Source organism: Miscanthus floridulus, chromosome 1 (genome assembly GCF_019320115.1).
Source record: "Miscanthus floridulus cultivar M001 chromosome 1, ASM1932011v1, whole genome shotgun sequence".
Classification (NCBI taxonomy): domain Eukaryota; kingdom Viridiplantae; phylum Streptophyta; class Magnoliopsida; order Poales; family Poaceae; genus Miscanthus; species Miscanthus floridulus.
Window position 1 is genome coordinate 16,705,679 of NC_089580.1, and position 22,019 is coordinate 16,727,697.

General features: G+C 49.2%; 1 protein-coding gene across 1 annotated transcript; it reads left to right on the forward strand.

Annotated features, from left to right (window-relative positions):
• The first annotated feature begins 373 nt into the window (after window positions 1–373).
• Window positions 374–8,602, forward strand: LOC136552048 (protein NRT1/ PTR FAMILY 8.3-like). The gene is made up of 12 exons (XM_066543625.1): window positions 374–794; window positions 1,475–1,580; window positions 1,664–1,881; window positions 2,138–2,694; window positions 3,709–4,503; window positions 6,683–6,774; window positions 6,888–7,141; window positions 7,254–7,380; window positions 7,458–7,731; window positions 7,836–7,968; window positions 8,104–8,190; window positions 8,301–8,602. Exons 1-12 carry the CDS (start codon window positions 735–737, stop codon window positions 8,430–8,432), a joined length of 2,835 nt encoding a protein of 944 aa, XP_066399722.1. The 5' UTR covers window positions 374–734; the 3' UTR covers window positions 8,433–8,602.
• The last annotated feature ends 13,417 nt before the right edge of the window (window positions 8,603–22,019 follow it).

Consider the following 22,019-nt stretch of genomic DNA (forward strand, 5'->3'; position numbering starts at 1 on the left):
CAGATACAAAAGGTGTCACATGTAGCGTAGTAACAAACAGTGAGGGAAAAAAATCCGGAGGCTCTGCTGACCTCCCAACAGAACCTGGTAAAGAAGAGTATGCATGAGTAAAAGCACAATTACGATCATCTGCAGTTTGGTCTCGATTCGGAGTCTGAATCTGAAGCCTAGGGGATCGTAGCTCCACTTTTTATTTTTTATAAATATACACAACATATTTTTATATAAATTTATTTTTTATAAATAAACTATAAAGTCTTTTTTATAAATTTATTTAATTTTTTTAAAAAAAATCGACTGTTTTTTTTACAACAAAAAATCAACTGTTATCTGGCAGTCTGGCCGTCTCCTACAGTCCTCTTCGCCCCACGCCAACGCATAGTTGCCCTCCTCTTCTCCAACGCCAACTACCCCGCACCCCGACTCCAATTCCGGCACCAACCCTAGCCCCCGAGGAGGCAGAGCCCAAACTCAACAGACCACCGGGAAAGGAACAGGAACAGCAAAGCAGCGGGGCGCCGGTGCCGTATCCTTCACTCGTTCCGCCCCTGAAACGTACCCAGATCTACAAGCTACTCCAGTCGACTTCCATAAATACCACTCCCGCGATTCCACCTTGGAGTTGGACCGGCCGTTGTTGCTTCCTCGCCAAAAACAGAATAAACCCGTCTTGCTCCGATCAGGCGTGTTCTTAGGGTTCGCTGCCCCTACCGCGTCGTCGCCGGGATCGGTCCATGGCCGGCGCCGAGCGCGCGGAGGCGGTCGCGCTGGAGGAAGGGCTCCTCGCTCCGGAGGTTAGTTCACTCGACCACTTCAACTCTCCCTCCAGTTGGCCTTTCCTCCTTACTTACAGAGGCTCTGTGTACTTGTGTTTAGATTTCTTGGATGTGCCGGTCAGATTTGGTAGCCTATTTTAGGAAAACTCACGCCTTGGTGCACCGGATTTATAGAGGACTTTTTAAGCTCAACAACCTGATTGATTTAGTACGATAGCTTGGGACCTCCACTAAGTAGAATTTCAGTAGTTGTTACTTTGGTTGGATGACTTAGGCATAATTCTAACTCTTGTGCGTTATTATATATAATGGACATGGGGTCATGAGTACAATTTGGGGTTGCAATTGGCAATTGCAGTGTTAATTAGAAGCTTTTACTCTTTTTGCTCACTTTATTTTGGATAGATTGCTTACTATACATAGCTGAGCCTAAACAATTTGTCTCATTGGTTCTTTCAACTCATGGTCGTGTTGAAAAGCACCCTGTGTTCCAGGGCATTTCATTTTTGTTGATCCTAAGCTGATGGGCATATTGCTAGTACCAGCATATTGCCGTAGTTGCTTCCTTTTGCACATTGGTGTTGAAAGTAAAGCCTGTGCATCAATGTATTATGATTTGCATACATTATCAAAGTGCTCTCGTCTGTTTGTACTTGTGCTATTTGTTTAACAGAGTAATAACATAATCTTGGCTGCAGGAATCCAACCAAGTAGTATATACTGGAGATGGATCGGTCGACTTTTCTGGAAATCCTGTAGTCAAGGAAAGAACTGGTAGATGGAAGGCATGTCCATTCATATTAGGTATTGTCCAGAGTAAATTCATTAAGTGTGTTCTTCCAATTTAATCGCCCATAACCTGCAACTAACTATTAAGGTTAACCTAGGTAATGAATGCTGTGAACGACTGGCCTATTATGGCATCTCCACGAACCTTGTCACTTACTTGACAAAAAATCTACATGCTGGAAATGCCTCTGCTGCCAGCAATGTGACTACATGGCAGGGAACTTGCTACTTGACTCCACTTATTGGAGCAATCCTGGCTGATGCATACTGGGGGAGGTATTGGACAATTGCAACATTCTCCACAGTATACTTCATCGTAAGTCATCTTTGCTCTGAAGTGCCATGGTAACACTGTTGTAAAGAGACATGCGAGTAATTTGTTCCTTTTTTGACTAATGAATAGGCCCTCAAGTTCTTTGCAGTAAATCTAAAAAAAAAGTTCCTTGTGGTAGACTACGGGCTTTTGCTTAATTCATGTTTAGCCCATACACATAGTTCTACATTCAACTAATCCTGGAACAGCCCTGTTAGTTTGTTATTATTTAACTTGACATCATCTTTTAATTTTATAGGGGATGTCAATACTGACTCTTTCAGCATCAGTTCCTATGCTCATGCCTCCATCCTGTGAAGGATCCTTTTGCCCACCAGCAAGCCCTTTTCAGTATACTGTCTTTTTTCTTGGCCTTTATCTGATTGCCCTGGGTACTGGTGGAATTAAGCCGTGCGTCTCATCCTTTGGAGCGGATCAATTTGATGATACAGATCCAGCTGAGCGGATTCAGAAGGGTTCTTTCTTTAATTGGTTCTATTTTTCAATAAACATTGGTGCTCTCATATCAAGCAGCTTTCTGGTTTGGGTGCAAGACAATGTAGGATGGGGACTGGGCTTTGGCATTCCGACTGTATTCATGGGGCTGGCAATCATAAGCTTCTTCTCTGGCACATCACTTTACAGGTTCCAAAAACCAGGAGGTAGTCCTATTACACGAGTATGCCAGGTGATTGTTGCCTCTTTGCGCAAGTGGAATGTGCCTATCCCAGAGGACAACACTCTCTTGTATGAGCTACCTAATGGGGTATCAACAATTGAGGGGAGTCGGCAAATAGAGCACACAGATGAACTCAGGTATGCCATCTTATGAGATGATAGTAAAAGCAACTACGAACTGAGATAGATTGTGAAGCTGTATGAGATAAAGATAATAATATGATTGATCGTCATACTTCAGAAACTGCGAATAATTATTCCTTAGTAAAGAATAGTAGTTGATGTCGCTATGACGCTTGTACGGAACAAAGTTCTTTGCATAGGAAAGCGTCCGCTGTCTGCCCATGAACAGGAATTTGTTGAGAAATAAAGAAGGCATTAGGCCTGACAGATAGCTTTCTCATACTCTGTTCTTGAATCAGACACTCAATTAGAAATACTTCAGTGTTCAGATTCTTTCATTAAATCAGCACATTATACCTTTGTGATTGATCAACTTCCCAATTCGGTATTATTTGTTTTTCAACACATCTGTCCTCGAATGTAAATAAACAAAGCAGAAAGTTACTCTTGGAGAAAAATCAACCTCATGCAGAAATAGACCTCATATACTGATGGGAACGGCAAAATGATTTTGATGTCCTCTCTGCTTACTTATAATTGGATGTCTCTTGATCCACCTAGTCATATGAGCCTGGTATGGTATGCCATTCGGTACATACTTGCAACACATATGTTTAGTGCATCAGAGAGTAGCCATTCAGTGCATGCTCACAGCATATAAAATTAGTGCATGGAGTGTATAGTTTTGGAGGAATTACTTACCATTAGTGGTTATGAACTATATAGAAATAATATATTTATAGTATAACCTAGCAGAGAACCATAATCAAGAACAAAATTTTAATTGGTTACTTCTGAAAATAGTTCTTTTACTTAGTTCCACATCAGTTCCTGATTTTTGCTTTTCAGGATTTATGTTTATATATACTAAATTGCAACTTCTAAGCACACATACTCCTTTTTTCTCTCTGTTATTTTGCCTAATAGATGAATGAATATTTATGACTTGTTTTGGGATAGCTGATCGCCTTCTTTCCCATATTGTGTGGAAGCTTAGAGCCAACATATTTGAACCGATTTTTTACTCAGATGTTTAGACAAGGCTGCTACAGTTACCGAAGTTGATGTGAAAACGGCTGACTTCAACAACCCATGGCGGATATGCACTGTGACCCAGGTGGAAGAACTGAAGATACTAGTAAGAATGTTCCCTGTCTGGGCAACAACAATAGTGTTTTCTGCTGTATATGCTCAGATGTCGACAATGTTCGTGGAACAAGGGATGGTGCTTGACCCATCCTTGGGTTCTTTCAAGATTCCTCCAGCTTCATTATCTACTTTTGACACCCTAAGTGTCATCATATGTGTCCCGATGTACGATTACATCGTGGTTCCAATAGCCAGGAGATTCACTGGCAACGAGAGGGGCTTTACAGAGTTGCAGAGGATGGGCATTGGCCTGGTAATTTCCATCATAGCTATGTCAGTCGCTGCAGTCCTCGAAATCAAGCGGCTAGCAGTTGCCAGGGAAGCACACTTGGTGGATCAGAATGTCCCAGTCCCACTGAGCATATTCTGGCAAATCCCTCAGTATTTCCTGATTGGTCTATCGGAGATTTTCACATTCATTGGAGCGCTAGAGTTCTTTTATGACCAGTCACCAGACGCCATGAGGAGCCTCTGCAGCGCACTTAATCTTCTCACTACTGCGGGTGGGAACTATCTCAGCACGTTCATTTTGACAATGGTCGCGTACTTTACTACAAGGGGAGGTAACCCTGGATGGATTCCTGACAACTTGAACGAAGGGCATCTTGATTACTTCTTCTGGCTCCTTGCTGGCCTCAGTTTTCTGAACCTGATTGTATATGTCATCTGTGCTGGCAAATACAAGGGCAAGAAGGCAGCTTGAGTTGTGAAGGTCAGGAACTGGACTGCGCGCCATGTTTCCTTGGACACTTATTAACTTCATTCAAAAATCTGTATATATGTTTCCCACGTTCACTCTAGCTGCGAAGCTTATATTTCTCATTGTACTGTACCAAGTTGATTTTACATTCGTACTTCCACTTTCTGTATATATTGCTGAATATATAGACATCTCACTTTTCACATGCCTCTACTCTACTATCAAGGATTTAATTTGATTGCCGTCTTTTTTCCCAGATATATGCGGTCATGTTTTGACTCATGTATGCATCAATGTGCTGGTTGAACACAAACAGGGCTTGGGACATGACTTACCTTCTGTACATACAAAGGCGCCCCGGCATTCTCTGATGTCACGTTGTGAGTTGACCGTGGTTTTGGTTGGTTCAGTTGGTTGTCTGATTGTCTCTGTATCGGACACGCATATTTGCCTGCCGTCTTGTTTGTTCTGGTTCCACTCCGGAAAGATGAGTGAAGCTGATGAAACATGCAGGTTAATTGGCATGGCAGTAGTAACACATTAGCAGATACAGACTCCTTCCAGGACAGTCAAGTCTCAGGCAAGCTCCCAGCACGGTAATCCCTGTTGTCCTCATGCCGCAGCAGCAACCGGACCATGTCTTTCTAGGGAGAGAGCAACGGACAGAAAACCCTCACCCCCGTTCTGAGTCCTGACACCCCACCTATTCCTCCCAAGAATGCGCAGTGTAGTTCGCCCGCGTCCAGACGCCCGCACGCTAACCCGTTTCCCTGCACCATGTCTCCCACGCCGCCTGACCACAGGTGAGGACCGCCCGGATGTCTCCACGCCCACTCGGCGGCGCCCTCTGACTCTCCAAAAACATAAAATACGTGCAACATAAAATACTTGAATGCATCATACGTCCAAAACAGATAAAACATCTGAAACATACAATTGCAACTCCCAGACAGAGATCTCGGACTCCCAATCGACGGGCACCCGGGCAGCATGTCCCCAAAACTAACCAATTCCCTGGAGTTGGGTCAGGAACGGCTAAGCAGCGGGCCCAACGGGGGCCCTGTCCATGCACGGTGCGCTCCCCACACCCTGAACTACGTTGCTAAGGTCGACTGATTGCTGTTTAACGCTGCAATATGCATTGTATTGTTAAGTTGACTAATGTGACGCTGGTTTCTCACCGGAAGACAGACCCGACTCTATTTGCGTGCTAGTGCTACTCCAGGCAATTAGCATTAGCATGGTCAAGGCGTTGCGGTTAACGACGTGGGGGTAGCATGGGAGCACGTCGGACCAGGAGCGAAGCTGCGGCGGGAACGTGGGCTACCGGCCTTGACTCTGACCTCTGACCACCGGTTTTCAGTTGGCCGTATACGTACGCATCAATTCATGCATACCTTCTATCACCGTACCAACCGGTCGATGACTGAAGCGCCCGTTCGTTTTCTAGCGAAAGTGCTTGTAAAAATCTGTCTCCAGGATATATCATTGTGAGTCCAAGTGGTAAAGTAGATCAACTAAACAATCTGGCCTCTTTTGCTGGTCTAAAACTTGGCTGAAAAACATTGTTCCGGCTGAATTGCTGTCGCGTTTGCGTTTGTCTGGCAGGACAGGAGGTGAGGTACAGGCTGACTCGTCGCTAGCATGCAGTTGCAAATGACATGACACATGTGTGTCCTGTTACTCCTGTACAAGAACGCACGCTTGGCGTCCACGGGGTCTGTACTCAGGTTCGATGAGAAAGCGAGGATAGGAAAAAGAAGTGAAGAAAACAAGGTTGCGATGCGGCCTACAGGGCTTACAGGGCCAACATGCCAGCAACTCCTCATTTCAGGCTCAGCCGCGTAGGCCAACAATCATTGCAACGCGCGGCCGGCCGCCGGCCGGGGAATCGCGTCGTCCGTCGTCTTCCTCCTCCTCCTCCCCTCCCAACTACCCAGTTGGACAGCAGCTAGCTACCATTCTCTTCCGCACCTTTCGTCCGTCGTCTCCCTCTTGCCATATAAAGATCGGTTAGTCCAAAGCTTGCCGGCCGGCTTTGCGAACAAATTGCAATATTTGCACGTACAGAACCGCGGATCGAGCGACCGTGGTTGCATTGCTGCTTGCCCTTGGATCTGAGGTTTTCAGGCCGGCCCGGCACACGGGGGGTTTCAGGATGTGGTGCTGCAGCGGCGCGGAGGACGAGCCCCACGCCGCCCCGCTGGCGGCCGCCAACCCGGCCGCGACGCCGCCGAGAGCACCAGGTTCTTCCCTCTCCCTTTCTCCTCGTTTGGGTCTTGCTGTTGCTGGCGCCATGGCTCGCTATCGCTAGCTAGCTCACCGTGCGCATTACATTGCAATGATGATGTGAGTGCAGCACAGCCGAGAGGGCCGAACATGCCGAGAAGCGGCGCCGCGTCTGCGGCCAAGGTGCTGCCCATCGACGTCCCGGCCGTGGCGCTGTCGGAGCTGAACCGGCTCACGGGCAACTTCGGGGACAGGGCGCTGGTCGGGGAAGGCTCCTACGGCCGCGTCTACCGCGCCAAGCTCGCCACCGGGGAGACCGTGGCGGTCAAGATGTTCGACAACGGCAGCTCCTCCGGCCAGTCAGAGGCCGAATTCTGCGAACAGGTGACACGAAAAGCATGCCTTTCTTCCCCCATTTACGCGTGGCTGAATAGCCCAAACTAACGCGTTGATGCCTCCTCTCGATCGGTGACTGCAACTGCAATGCAATCTGCAGCTGTCCGTGGTGTCCCGGCTCAAGTGCGAGCACTTCACCCAGCTGCTGGGCTACTGCCTGGAGCTCAACAACCGGATCGTGCTCTACCAGTTCGCCACCATGGGCTCCCTCTACGACATACTCCATGGTACGGTGCAAAGCAGAGCCTCACCATCAGTCCATGACGGCGTCGCATGACCATCGGTTGCATGCATCGCATCGCAGGGAAGAAGGGGGTGCAGGGCGCGGAGCCCGGGCCCGTGCTGACGTGGAGCCAGCGCGCGCGGATCGCGTACGGGGCGGCGAGAGGCCTGGAGTACCTGCACGAGAAGGCGCGGCCGTCGATCGTGCACCGCGACGTGCGCTCCAGCAACGTTCTGGTCTTCGACGGCCACGACGCCAAGATCGGCGACTTCAACCTCACCAACCAGTCCCCCGACTCCGCCGCGCGCCTGCACTCCACCAAGGTGCTCGGCACGTTCGGCTACCACGCGCCCGAGTAAGCACGCACGCACGCATGGCGCGCCACCACTAGTGTCTCCGTTGGATTCTCGACACGACACGACTCTTCCTCAACGTGCGTTTGCATTGTCGATTGACCAGGTACGCGATGACGGGGCAGCTGACGCAGAAGAGCGACGTGTACAGCTTCGGCGTCGTGCTCCTTGAGCTCTTGACAGGGAGGAAGCCCGTGGATCACACCATGCCCAAGGGGCAGCAGAGCCTGGTCACCTGGGTAGGTTCCTTCCTCTCCATTCTTTTCCTCCATGGCCGACCCGGTCGAGATGCCAACCTCACATCTCACTGCGTATGCAGCATCTCTGCCTGAATTCAGTCGCCTAATTAATCAACAAATTTCTGGCATGTCCAGGCCACTCCGAGACTGAGCGAGGACAAAGTGAAGCAGTGCGTGGATCCCAAGCTCAAGGACGACTACCCGCCGAAAGCCGTGGCCAAGGTACGCCGCCGTTGAAGTTTGAACACGCACGGCATTTCCCCATTTCCTCTGCGCTAGCATTTCCCTTGTGAATTGTGATCCTGTTCTGAGGTGCTCCTCTCGATCTGCAGCTCGCGGCGGTGGCGGCGCTGTGCGTCCAGTACGAGGCCGATTTCAGGCCCAACATGACGATCGTCGTCAAGGCTCTGCAGCCTCTCGTGAATGCTCGCCCAGGAGGAGAATCACCACTCACCAGTAGCTAGATAGACACACAGAGAGTGGGCATAATAGTGTCGTCGCCCGCCCTGCGCCGCTGTGATCGAGCAAGTTTTTGGACGTCGTAATTCATGTCTACGGCATTTCCGTCAAAATGTTGTCAGCAACGGCCTGCTTGGCCTGTTTAAGAGAGTGTAACCGTGTCACTGCGTGCGAAATGTGGAATTAAATCAATTTATTATTCGCAAATTCAGGCCTTACAAGTTACAAACTGGACTTGAAAAATAAGTGGCCATATATGCGCTGCGACATGTTATTAGATTTGATAATCTGTCTCAGAAGTGAAGGCCTTCAGCTCCAATTTCAGAGTTGGAACTCGAGGGCCAGAATTTGTGTAACATGAATGAAAAGCCGTAGGGGCCCCGGCCGCTCCAGAGTTCACCAAAAAAAAAAAATTGAACAGCCTAAAAATTCTCTGCTCTAAAGTCAGAAATATCAGGGCTCTACTCGATCTGGGACAAGAAAATTGGCTGAACTGACAAGAGTCGAGGCCCCATGAGCCCAACTAATAAATCCCCTTTCACAAAGGCCTCCCACGCGTGAATTATTTTGGCCCAGTCACTGCTCATGACTCTAGCCGGTCCTTCTTTCAGCTGAATCTTTGTTCCCCTCATCTGCTGCATGGCCACCTGCCGTCTGCTGTACTCTCGAGTCTCGATAGATGTCGGTGTGTCACCGTGACAGTAGCTCATCCTTTAAGTACATGGACATGGAGTAACAAGTACGAGTAATTAGGACAACGCGAACGGTGGCACGTTGAGGCCTTCAGGGCCGGCCGTCCACTGATGCGACAGCCGACAGAGAGGAGTATGGCCAGGTGTTTGTTTGCTTGACTTATCAGCCAGTGTTTTTTCTTAAACAAATAAGACTTTTCTGTCTGACTTTTTAGCGAAATGAACAGGACCTAGTCGCTTGAGACAGGGACAAGCGAGGTATCCTAGTGGCCTAATCACGGTCACAATCACAAAGTTCTCGATAAGGGCCTGTTCGGCTTGCTAAATCTTGGCTGAAACTAACTGAAAACACTGTTCTAACTGAATTGTTGTAAGAGAAAAACATTATTCTGGCTGAAAAAAACAAGCCAAGCAAACCGACTATGAGGGTAAGTCGAACGGGGCCAAGAAGGGTACAAGAAACACAATACACACAATGTGGATCGATAATTTCAAGTTCTCGATTTGTTTGGGCACCATTTGGGACGATCGGTTCAAATAGAGGAATGTGAATCTCTAAATAATTAAAACGATATACTTAGAACATAGCTATGGAATGAGGATCGTGCTCATGGAATATTTGTATATAGACAGGTTGTCTTTGCATTCACCTCGTTCCTCTTTACATTCTGGATGCATTCATAGATACTCCAAAGTCTCTGTTGCAGCGTATGGGCTGGAGGCCCATTTGCGTTAGTTCTCTCCGTTGGACATCAGACACCCTCACCGAGTCAGTCGATGACCGCGAATGCCCGGTCGCCGCACCACACCACCGCCAACGCGCTGGTGATGTTACTAAGGATTGACCGTATAATTGGTGTCTTCACGATGTTAAACAAGGGCTTAGTTGCAAGGCTCGAAAAGTTTACCTCGGCGTGGCTAGCGTCCAGACATCCGGACACTAGCCCTAGTCCGGACGCCCGCGCCTGCCCGTTGCGCAAGCTGCTTCACTTCCCGCCCGTCCCGCGCCTGCTGCTACGCCTACCCGACGTTCGTGCGCTCATTGGGTAGGGTCTCCCTACCGAGCTCGAACGGCCACGACGACATGGAGGGAAGGGAAGGGAAGGGAAAGGCCGAGGCGCGTCGCGAGAGGTAGGAGCTGAAGCCTTGCGACAGGCCGTCGTCCACCGGCCACCGGTGCCATTGCAACATATGCAACACCAGATCTACTTTTGAAACACCCAGATAAAACATTTGCAGCATAAGTCTGAAACAGATAAAACACTTGAAACATGTGGATGTAGCCATTGCAACATGTGCAACACTAAGATCTACTTCTAAAACATCCATATGAAACATTTCATTTGCAACATACGTCAGAACCACTTGAAACACTTGAAACATAGGCTTGCAGAATGCGTTAAAGTATTTTTTATTGGAACATCCCAGATATACTAAGCTCAAAAAAACATCCCAGATATATTGTTGCAACATCCAAATGAAACACTTAAAATAAAAGTTTGAAACGCCTAAAACAATTGAAACACAACGCTTGCCTGTAATGCCAAGGCCTACCTAGTGGGGAACTGTGGTAGATCGGCGAGGAGTACAGGGAGCGGATGGAGGCCGCCTTGGTGGGGGGCGTTGGAGTGTCAACGGCGAGCCTAAGCCAAGTAGGGAGGCCGAGGCGGGCCGCCGCTGAAAGGTCATTGTGTGATTTTGATAATTGAGTGACAATCTAGGTAGACTAATTGTGTTTATGTGAGATATATAGGTGATTAGTCCACTGGTACATGTGTGTGACTAACATATGCCATGAAGGTGAAAATAGTTTGGAGATGTTGCAAAGCTCACACATGTGATGATGAAGTTGCTCATTGCAAATGAGACATAACATTGAGTCATATGATCAAGATGGAGAAGATCAAGGCATGACTTGACTTGATAGACCGGTTGCAAGCGTGAAGGGCAAGTTGGAGGCTTTGGAGCGATGGACCGCATGGCAGTGAAGCTTAAGCAAGACTTAGCGCCGATGGATGAAGGCAACGGTGAAAAGCAAGTGAAGTCAAGATCGATGAACCAATATGATCACGTGATGATATGAAGTGGATCATATCATTATTGATCTTGTTGGTGCATGTGTTGCATCAACATTAGAGGAGATGGAATGGAATGCGTAAGGCAAAGGTATAACCTAGGGCATTTCATTTCACCGGTTATAGGTGTGTAGAGAAGTTGATGACCAAGTTTAGGATAGATGGCCGTACTATCAAGAGGGACAAACTTGTTTGCATATCGGTCATCTAGTGCCACTCGAGTGATCTAACTTTGCATCGTCGCTAGGGTCAAGTGGCATGGCACGTTGAGTGGCTAATCCTTTCGAAAATGATTGTGAAAATACTAACACACATACACATGGTGGCATACACTTGGTGGTGTTGGTACAATTACAAAGGAGATAAAGTTAGAGTTGACGTGGATCGACTCGACGATAAAACGAAGGCGATAAGGGTTCGAAATTTCACCGACAGAGTGTCCGCCCGTAGAGTGCCGACAGTCCAACGGTGCCACCGGCGCCCTGTACAGAAAAGATAGGGTTTCACATAGTGCACCGAACGCTGGTCACACAGTGACTGAAAGCTAGGGTCCTTCGTCCAGTCAATGGTAGCAGTGAGCGCGCGATCTCGGTCTCGTGACCGGACGCTGGCTCGAAGAGTGACCGAACGCTCAGGGTCTGCATCCGGTGAGTGCTTGACGTATGGTGACGTAGGCGGCGCTGGAGTTAGGCGCGTGGGCACAAAACTGATCGGACACTGGTCTATGTCCGGTCGTAAAACAGAGGCTCGAGGAGCTCTCTAGAAATGACCAGACTCAGGCACAGCAGCGTCCGGTCATTCATTATGCAGCGTCCGGTCACAACTTAACCATTGAGATCAGGTGGCTCCGGTTGAATGCAGAGCGACACGTGGACAGTGTAGAGTGATCGGACACTACGTCTGGTCGATCTGACCGGAGCGTCCGGTCGTCCCAAAATTTGCCCAGTGAAGGGGTAACGGCTAGTTTAGCCCATGGGGCTATAAATAGAAGGTGGTCTTGGCCATGGCTCTGACTGAGCACCTTGGGGGACTTTGTGTCCATGCTTGAGAGTGCTTGAGAGCCCTCCATCTCACATATACTTGATAGTGATCATCCGATTATGTGAGAGAGCGATTCTAGTGCGATTGCATCATGAGGTTGTATCGAGTGGCACTAGGCGATCGAGTTGTAAGCCGGTGGTGCTTGTTACTCTTGGAGGTTGCCACCTCCTAGATGGCTTGGTGGTGGTCTCCGTCGAAGCCCACAAAAAGCTTGTGCGGTGCTCTAGAGAAGAGCTTTGTGAGGGGCATTGTGCTTGCCCTGTAGGAGCGGCGAAGAGCAACTCTAGTAAAGCGTGTCATTGAGCTACCCTCACTTTTGGGGTAGGTTCTTGCAATGCCCGACGTGCGGGCTTGGCGGGTGATGCCAATTAGCCGCCGAACCACCAAGTGAGCGGTCGACACAACGAGAACTAGCATATTGGTAAGCACGTGAACCTCGGGAGAAAAATCACCGTGTCAACTTTATTCTTCATGTTGGTTTGCATCCTCGTTATACAAGCTTGTAATTACTTTCATATACATTGTGCTTGTGTAGTTGCTCTTGTAATTAGTTTGCTTATATAGCTCACTAGTTACCTTCTTGCTTGTGTAGCATAGAAGTAGCTCCCTTGCGTGATTAATTTGGTTTGTGTAACCTTGGTAGTCACTTTGCTTAGTTTGTGTAGCTAAAAGCTCTAGTTTGGTTTTGGTGAATTGATGAAACCCTAAGTGCTAACCTAGTTTATCAAGTGATCATAAGATAGGTATCACATTCCAAGTGGTGAAGTAAATGAAGATCATGACATGATGATGGTGATGTCATGGTGATGATCAAGTGCTTGGACTTGAAAAGAAGAAAGAGAAAAACAAAAGGCTCAAGGCAAAGGTATAAATAGTAGGAGCTATTTTGTTTTGGTGATCAAGACACTTAGAGAGTGTGATCATATTTAGGTTCGATAGCCGTACTATTAAGAGGGGTAAAGCTCATAATGGAGTATGGTTATCAAAGTGCCACTAGATGCTCTAACTCATTACATATACATTTAGGATCTAGTGGAGTGCTAACACCCTTGAAAATGTTTGTGAAAATATGCTAACATATGTGCACAAGGTGATACACTTGGTGGTTGGCACATTTGAGCAAGGGTTAGGAACTTCATCGATGGAGTGTCCGCCTGTAGAGTGCAGATAGTTGACGGTGCCACCGGCGCCCTAGACAAAAAAAGATGAGGTCACTGTAAGTAACCGAACGCTGGTCTCGGTTGGACCGGCACGTCCGGTCAGTGGCAGCAGAGGGCGCGCAGCGTCGGTCTCTGACCGGACGCTGAGTCACTCAGTGACCGGACGCTGACAGGGTGCATCCGGTCCTACTGATGTGGCAGTGGACAAAGAAGTCGCTGAGTGACCGAACGCTAGATGTGTCCGGTCGAGCATGACCGGACACGTCCGATCGTGAAAAGTCGTCTCTGGATGCTTACTGGAAATGACCGAACACTGGGGTTCAGCGTTCGGTCACTTTGAGCTACTACGTCCGATCGTCACTTGACCGTTGAGATCGGGTGATCAACATTTGAAGAGAGGGGACATGTGGCACGCATCGTGTGACCGAACACTGAGGTCCAGCGTCCGGTCAATATGACCGGAGCGTCCGGTCATCCCGTGTTGTGCCCAGTGAAGGGGTACAACGGCTCTATTTCATGGGGGCTTCTATTTAAGCCCCATGGCTGGCTTAAGCTCACTCTCTTGGCCATTTGTATTGACATAGCAACCTTGTGAGCTTAGCCAAAGCCCTCCCACTCATCTCCATCATTGATTCATCATCTTTATGAGATTGGGAGAGAATCCAAGTGCATTGCTTGAGTGTTTGCATCTAGAGGCACTTGGTGTTCGTGTTTCGCTACGGGATTCGCTTGTTACTCTTGGTAGTTACCACCACCTAGACGGCTTGGAGCATCGAGTATCGTCGAGCGGAGGGTGGTGATTGTCTCCGACTCCGATCATGGTGATTGTGAGGGGTTCTTGACCTTTCCCCGGCGGAGAGCCAAAAAGTACCCTAGTGAATTGCTTGTGGCTTGTGTGATCCTCATCTTATGTTGGTTGTGCGGCACCCTATTGAGGGTTTCGCGTATGATGCCAATTAGTGCGTGAACCTCCAAGTGAGTGAATCGCCACAACGAGGAGTAGCTTGCCGGCAAGCAAGTAAACCTCGGTAAAAATCATTGTGTTCATCATTTAATTTCGAGGTGATTGGTCTTCATTGGTATTCATTCTTGTAATTGTTTGGCTCCTTCATCGACATGGTGGTATAAACATCTTGCTCACTCTCTTTACATTACCGTAAACTAGTTGGTAAGCTCTTTAGTGTAGCTAGTTGTGAGACTTTTTAGTTTGGTTAGTGTGGCTCTTTAGTTAGCTTTTGAGAACACACTAACTTAGTGTAGTGTCATAGCTATTGTGTGGATAGAAACTATATAACTAGAATTATGGTAGGTGGCTTGCTATTTTAGTAGGCTAGCGCAACACTTGCTTTGCCTCATAATTGTCTAACCAGTGTGTTAATTGTTGTTGTAGATTTTTTAATAGGCTATTCAACCCCCCCCCTCTAGCCATTAGGACCTTTCAGTAGCTAAGTATTTGCGCTCTCTAATTTGGTATTAATTGCCTTGCTATTGGGCATTGCTAGTGAGCTTAGTTGACTTTGTGCTTTTGCTTACTAGCATGTGTAGGAGCTTCCCATTGGTTAAAGTACTAGTGACATAGGTTTGTGTGACCTTGTTTCGACTATTGATTAGGTGAGCTCTAGCTAGCTCAACACCTTAATTGCTTAATTAGGATCTTTGCAAGGTGCTAGAGAACATAGATAGAGGGGTGTAGTCTTGGCTAGACCGATAGTTTTAATTCTGTATTTGTTACGGTAAGCCGACACGATTAATTTTATAAATGACTATTCACCCCCTCTAGTCTACCATCTCGACATTACAAGTGGTATCAGAGCTAGGTCTCTTATTTATGGTCTTTACCGACCCGAGTGGATGGTGAACTTTGGGCTAGAAGTTGTTTGTGACACACATATTTTTTATGGCACACACTATGCATGGTGGAAACGTCATATGCTTGATCATTTTCGTGATTTGGGTCCCAAGGCATGGTGGATCATTGTTGTTGGTTTTTCTCATGATGCTTTGGATAAGGGCAACCTCACCCAAACACAAGAGGATTTCTTGCAACTTGATCATCGTACTCTTTGTTATCTAACGTGTGCTTTATATGACGATGTTTTTAGACGTGTGTGGGACTTGGAGAGTGCTCATGATATGTGGATGGCACTTCAAGCCTTCTACGGTGACTCCTCCATAAGTGATGATGGCAAATTCAAGAAGGAGGATGATTCAAGGTGGAGGAACATGAGTGTGTTGATCATAACCACAATTTGGTGATTGTGGAAGATTGCTCCATCTCATGGTCAAGTGATGTTGATGATGATAGATCCACTACAAGTTCACTTAACAAGGTCGATGATGATGCCACAAGTGTTGCACATGAAGATTCTACCTCAAGCACACTTGGTGGTGATCTTGATGATGTTGGTTCATGCTCAAGCCATGATGATGCTACTACAAGCTCTCTAACTATATCACATTGCTTCATGTCACAAGGTGACACTAAGGTATCTAATGCTAATGTAGTTGATCATGTTGATTCATATGATGAGCTTGTTAGTAGACTTGCTAGCATAACCATGTCTTTAGAAAAAGAGAAAGCTAAAACATTAAAATTAGAAAATGAAAACTTATTTCTAAAGAACGCTTGTGAAGAACATAAGAAATTACTTGATGCTTTTAAATCTTCACATGATGAGCTAAAATTGAATCATGAGACACTACTTGCATCTCATGATGAATTATTAGAACAACATGCTTCTCTCATTAAAGTTGTCAGGGACCTAATACTAGGGTACCCCAGGAGGTGGAACCAATAACCATCGAACGTTAAAAACTTCTGGATGGACAAGGGCGCCGCTGCGTTCCTTGCCCGAATGACAGAAGTTTGGTTCCGTCTCGCCCGACACCTTTTGGGCCAGCCCCGCCTTGCTTGAGGGCTAAGGGCTAGTCTCCTCCTCACCCAACGTCTTTGGGCTAGCCTCGCCTCACCTGAGGGCTAAGGGCTGGCCTCCGTTCCGCCCGACGCCTTCTGGATAGCTCCGCCTTGCCCGAGGGCTAAAGGCTAGTCTTTGCCTCACCCGACGCCTTCGGGACAGCTCTGCCTCGCTCGAGGGTTGAGAGATAGACTCCACCTTGCCTGACCCCCGAGGGGTGGGCTCGGTCACGCCCAAGGGATAAGGACTGGACTCTGTCTCACCCGACAACCGAGGACGAACCTCGCCCCATTCGATGTCCAAAGACTGGTTTTATCTTACTTGATAACTTCTCCCCCGTTCCCTCATGATGATGGGTACAGAGCAAGACAAGACGTTCAAGTCAACCACGGCTTCGAGGACCATACCCTGCTCCCCGGTAGGAAAGGTACTATCAGGGAGCGACTGGACGGGTGCTTTAGACCCTTTCGGGCGCCGCAGAGCCCAAAAGGTATTATAGGCGCATGCTCCTCGCCCTGTAGAGTTGTAGGTGCCGCCTTCAGCTCTGGGACACGAAACCCAACAAAGATATACGACAACCGCTATGCTCCAGAAAAGGATTTGCTATCTCCACGAATGACGGATATTCCGTCACCACGCTATGGACCTAAGGGAGTGGCGCCTGCTTCCCGACCCCTCGGGTCCACCAAATCAGAAGACCTTGCCCACAGCGCTACTCTGGACCCTGACCCCATGTCCCTCCGACAGAGACTCATAGGAACCAGAAGGCATGCGGAGCAAGGCTAGGGGAGGCTCATAAGTCAAAACCACTATACTACAGCCCGTACCCTGCGCAGGGTAGCATTCTGTAATCGACCTAACATTCTATAGAGGCATCGACAGTATGGTAGGCGCTTATCATCCTTTCATACCCATCAGAATGGGTAACTGAGCTGGGTAGACGTGAGCCACAAGGCTAGGTAGAGCACGCATCCTAAGCCCTCACCCTTGTAAAGCCGTCTCCTTCATCTATAAAAGGGGATGCGCTTCCTCCAACAAAGAGAGAGACAGAACGACACAAGACACACACACAGTCAACCTGCTACCAAGCTCTTGGCCTCCTTTTGACCCTTCCATCAGAGACTTGGGACTAGTCCCTCTCTCGATCATTTGTATCTCCTACTATGAACCATTCACGGTACTAATAACACGAGCAGCAACAAACTGGATGTAGGAATATTTAGCCCGAACCAGTATAAATCTTGTGTCCTTTAGCGCACCATCCAAGCCTAACGCGTATTACTATAAATTTACTTGTCGGTGCTTGTACAAAACACCGACAGTTGGCGCACCAGGTAGGGGCTTTGCGCGTTCCAAAATAGGCCTCGGATGGCCACCCACGCAATCAGCTGGGCCCCGAGCGCACATGTGTGTTTTGGTGACCTAGATTTCATCATCACACTTGGAGGAGAACTGGCGCTGACCCACATGGCCGCATAGTCTCTCCCTTCCATCAACCTCAGTCGTCTAAGGCTTGAGGGCCCGCCAGGCAACTCCCTTGGACCCCAGTTATCTAGGGAGGCCACACGTAACATCACCCTATTTCCAGAAGGCCCCTTACAGAGCACCCCGATAGCATTTCCGTTCGGTCTCCGCAACGCCGCAGCGATCGCTGGCCACCTTTTGGCACTACGCATGGTTCAGCCACCCACGGACAGTGAGTTCATGGGGACAATTGAACCTGATATGAAGACTCTCCATAGGCTCCTCACGGAGGAGCCAGGATCATTCTCTAGCTCGGACTCCAGCAGAGGGAGACATCACCCTTCCTAGGAGTGCTTCATGGCGTGGACCCCCGAGGGGCACGTCGAGGACGTCTCCGGGGAAAAGGCGACCCCTACAAATGACCCTGAAGGTGGATCCAGGGGGGAGGCAACACCCCATCTCATTTGGGGATGGAGCAACTGAGAGCCCACAAGCTGGAGATCGATGAGGCTGGACAAGGGCTCGTCTAGGAGTACGCGGACATCAATCGCGAGATTGAACGCCGCAAAGGCGGTGGGCACGCATGCGCCATGGCCCGCACCGCACATCAGAGGATCCTCACCAATTATGGGGGCCTTCCTCACTTCACTCGGGTAAGCCAAAACATCGCCGCAGTGATGGCCTTGCTGCACGGCCTTCCAGAGGCCGCGACGTCCGAGGATCGCCGCGCCCGTCGAGAAATTCGCACGTTGCTCGAGCGTGCGACGGCATAGCAGGCGGAAAGCTCATTGTCTCGACGATGCGAACCCGACACCAGCCAGCGCACGCCCTCAGTACGTCCCACCAAGGACACATCCATTCACCAAACACCGCTAGGCGGCAAGCAGCCCTCCACCATCCCGGTGCATCAATGCCTCAGCCATGACCGCGACGTACGCAGCACCATCGACGTTCGCAAACGCACCCACAGCGACGATGGAGAGGCAACACGCTGTTTCTACCATCCCCGACATGGTGGACGCTATGATAGCAACGAGGACTGAAGCCCAAGCCCTGGCCTACCAGGCCCTCAGGCCTTCGGCCGACACATCCTCAACGCTGCGTTCCCGCTAAGGTATCGACCACCTACCAACATCCCTAAATATTCTAGGGAAACAAACCCTGGGCTTTGGCTCGAAGACTATCGGCTTGCATGTCAGGCCGGTATTGCGAGTGATGACGATTTCATTATTCACAATCTCCCACTCTTCTTGGCCGATTCGGCATGAGCATGGTTCGAGCACCTACCGTCCAACACCATTCAAAGTTGGGCGGATCTGATAGAGATCTTCGTGGGGAACTTCTAGGGCACGTACAAATGCCCTAGAAACCCATGGGACCTCAAGAACTGCTACCAGAAGGCCGATGAAACCCTCCGTGGGTACATCCGGTGCTTCTCTCGACAGTGCAATGAGCTCCCTAATGTCACCGATGCCAACGTGATAGGAGCCTTCCTATCTAGGACAACCTACGAGTCTCTGGTACACAAGCTAGGGCACAGGGGCCCGTGGACCATGAAGGAGCTCCTGGACATCGCCACTAGCCATGCCTTAGGAGAGGAGGCGGTCAGAACCATCTTCGACCGTTCCAACGGCAAGGTGAGGCGGGACGAGGACGCCGGTGAGGGCGCTTCCAACCGTCTCGCCAAAAGAAAGAATAAGAAACAACAGCACGACAACTCGCTCATGGCCATAGCCGATCGCAAGGGTGGACAGAAGCCCACGGAGGGTGCTCCGAACCATTTTGAGAAAATGCTCGAGGGGCCATGCCTAAACCATGCCTTCCCGGCCAAGCATCTATACAAGGATTGCAGCCTCATACGCAAATACTTGTCTAGGGGCCTCAATAAAGGGGAGTAGGGGAAGGAACCTACCCCCACTATGGACGACGCAGAGGAGAAGGACAACGCCTTCCCAACACTGACCGGTGTGCTCATGATCTTTGGAGGATTAGTGGCCTATGACTCCAAGCACCGTCAGAAGGTCGCACGCCGCAAGGTCTATACAGCAGGACCGGCCATGCCTGCCTTCCTCTAGTGGTTGGAATCTACCATAACCTTTGACCAGACCAACCATCCGGATGCCGTCCCACACCCGAGAAGGTACCCGCTTGTTGTTGATCCGATCGTTGGCCCAAAGCGGCTCACAAAAGTACTGATGGACGGAGGCAGCAGCCTCAACATCATGTACGCCAAGACGCTCGATGAGATGGGCATCGACTGAACCAAACTCCACCCTATTCGAGTGCCTTTCCATGGCGTCATGTCTGGTAGGCAGGCCGTACCACTAGGGCAGATCGATCTGCCCGTCACTTTCGGGGATCGGTCCAATTATCGGACTGAGACCCTCACCTTCGACGTAGTGGGGTTCCCGGGAACTTTCCATGCCATCCTAGGACGACCATGCTACACGAAGTTCATGGACATCCCCAACTATATGTACCTTAAGCTAAAGATGTTAGGCCCCCATGGGGTCATCACCATCGGCACCTCCTTCTGTCGTGCTTACGAGTGCGAAGTCGAATGCTACGGCCATGCCACAGCAGTCATCGCCTCTAAAGAGCTCGCCACCCTTAGGGAGGAGGTCATTGAAGAAGCACCCGATGCGAAGAGGTCGTCTGGGTCGTTCGAATCGGTGGAAGGACCCAAGGAGGTCCTCTTGGACCCCAGCAACTCTAAGGGCAAAAAAGTCCGTATCGGGACCGCGCTCTCCTCCGAATAGGAAAGCACGCTCATCGACTTCCTCTGTGATAACAAAAACATCTTTGCGTGGAAACCCTCGGATATGCCGGGCATCCCGAGGGAGGTCACCGAGCATACCCTCCAAATCCTCCTAGGCTCCAAGCCAGTGAAGCAACGCCTACACCGCTTCGACGAGGAAAAACACCGAGCCATCGGTGAAGAGATAGCAAAATTGTTAGCTGCTGGGTTCATCAGGGAAGTACACCACCCAGAGTGGTTAGCAAATCCTGTTCTTGTGCGAAAAAGAGCAGAAAATGGAGAATGTGTGTCGATTACACAGGCCTCAACAAGGCGTGTCCAAAGGATCCGTTTCCTTTGCCATGAATAGACCAAATAGTCGATTCCACCTTAGGGTGCGAAACCCTCTGCTTCCTTGAAGCATACTCTGGTTACCACCAGATCATGATGAAGGAGTCCGACCAGCTCGCGACGTCTTTTATGACCCCCTTCGGATCGTTCTGCTACATTTCAATGTCGTTCGGTCTGAAGAACGCTGGGGCAACTTACCAGCGTTGTATGCTCAGTTGCTTCAGGGACCTCATCGGGTGAACCGTTGAGGCCTATGTCGATGACATCGTAGTCAAGTCCAAGCGAGCTGATCACCTTGTTGTCGACCTTGAACAAACCTTTGCGAAACTCTGGGCAAACGGCATCAAACTCAATCCTAAAAAATGTGTTTTCGGGGTCCCGAGGGGCATGCTGCTCGGCTTCATTGTCTCCAAGCATGGCATTGAAGCCAACCCAGAGAAGATATCAGCCATCACAAGGATGGGCCCGATCCAAAACATAAAGGGGGTTCAGCGGATCACATGGTGCCTTGCCGCCCTCAGCCGATTCATTTCACGCCTCGGCGAATGAGGACTCCCCCTTTATCGACTCCTGAAGAAATCTAACCGCTTCGAGTGGACAACCGATGCTCAGGAGGCGCTTGACATGGTTAAGCAATTTCTAACTAAACCTCTGATCCTAGTTCCTCCATGCAATGGAGAATTCCTCCTACTATATATATTGGCCACCACGCAAGTGGTCAGCTCTGCCTTGGTGGTAGAGTGAGAGGAAGAGGGGCACGCCTTCAAGGTGCAGCGCCCTATATATTTCATCAACGAGGTGTTATCTAACTCCAAAGCCCGCTACTCCCAAATCTAGAAACTCCTCTACACCGTCCTCATCACCAAGAGGAAGCTACGCCACTACTTCGAGTGACACCCTGTGACAGTCATGACGTCGTTCCCCCTCAGCGAGGTCATCCATAGCCAGGACGCTACAGGAAGAACCACAAAGTGGGCACTTGAGCTGATGGATCAAGGCATTACTTATACCTCCCGAACAACGATCAAATCCTAGGTGCTGGCTGACTTCATCGCAAAGTGGACTGAGGTCTAGATGCCACCAGCAATCGTCGATCAAGAGTATTGGATGATGTACTTCGACGGATCACTGATGAAGAAGGGCATCGGTACAGGACT

Bases quoted from the DNA above. Each gene is read 5' to 3' on its own strand.
- LOC136552048 (XM_066543625.1), top strand. From the start codon at position 735: ATGGCCGGCGCCGAGCGCGCGGAGGCGGTCGCGCTGGAGGAAGGGCTC. The intron at 1,581-1,663 runs GTATTGTCCAGA...AGGTTAACCTAG, and splicing joins GGCATGTCCATTCATATTAG to GTAATGAATGCTGTGAACGA. The intron at 7,969-8,103 runs GTAGGTTCCTTC...TGGCATGTCCAG, and splicing joins AGCAGAGCCTGGTCACCTGG to GCCACTCCGAGACTGAGCGA.